The sequence below is a fragment of the Asparagus officinalis genome, chromosome 1 (assembly GCF_001876935.1).
Source record: "Asparagus officinalis chromosome 1, Aspof.V1, whole genome shotgun sequence".
NCBI classification, from domain to species: domain Eukaryota; kingdom Viridiplantae; phylum Streptophyta; class Magnoliopsida; order Asparagales; family Asparagaceae; genus Asparagus; species Asparagus officinalis.
Genome location: NC_033794.1, coordinates 21342687 through 21343539, shown reverse-complemented (window position 1 = coordinate 21343539; position 853 = coordinate 21342687). Strand labels below are relative to the sequence as shown.

Genomic DNA, 853 nt, shown 5'->3' with positions numbered 1-853 from the left:
ATGAAGGGAGTTCAGCAATTTAGTAGATGGAGAAATCTTTCCCCGAGATACATTGGTCTGTTCTGGATAGTTGAGCGCATTAGAGCCGTTTTGTATCAGCTAGATCTTCCAACATCGATGTCAAGTATGCACGATGTCTTCCATGTTTCGATGCTTAAGAAGCATCTACGCGACGAGGAGCAGCAGCTAGTGTTAGACGCACCAGAGATTGAGATTCATGATGATTTGACCACTACTGAAATTCTTATTTGTATTCTTACCAAGGAGGACAAGAAGTTTAGAAACAAAGTAATACCTTTAGTCAAAGTTCAATGGAACCGGAAAGGAGCTAAGGAGGCTTCTTAGGAGCGCGAAGAGTATATACGTCACGACTACCCACACCTGTTTGAGCAGGTAAATTAATTTGATTATGACTTGCTTATGTTTATGATTATCTATATGGTCATATTTATACTTAACACTAGAATGGTGGTATTAACACTTAGCTCCTAATCATTCGGAACACATGGTATATATATGTGGGTTCCCTATTTGAACTTTTTGATCGACGTACTAGTTCCACTTAGTTAGGGGTTAAGTGGGAGTATTTGCATTCTACATTGTTAAGTATAGATATTGAGGAAGATTATGGGGAGCGCGAAGATGTTATGCGTCGCAACTAACCGCACCTGTTTGGGTAAGTAAATTGATTGATTTTGATTGGTGCTCATGATTAACGATATGGTCATATTTATATTTAACATTAGAATAGGAGTATTAACACTTAGCTTCTAATCATTCGGCACACATGGTATATATATATAGGGGTTCCTTGTTTAGATTTTTCGCCCGACGTACTAGTTCCGCTTAGTTA

At 38.3% G+C, this 853-nt stretch overlaps 1 protein-coding gene across 1 annotated transcript; it reads left to right on the top strand.

The window, feature by feature from the left end:
• Positions 1-345, top strand: LOC109831690. The gene has a single exon (XM_020399073.1). The coding sequence runs from the start codon at positions 1-3 to the stop codon at positions 343-345; it is 345 nt and encodes a 114-aa protein (XP_020254662.1).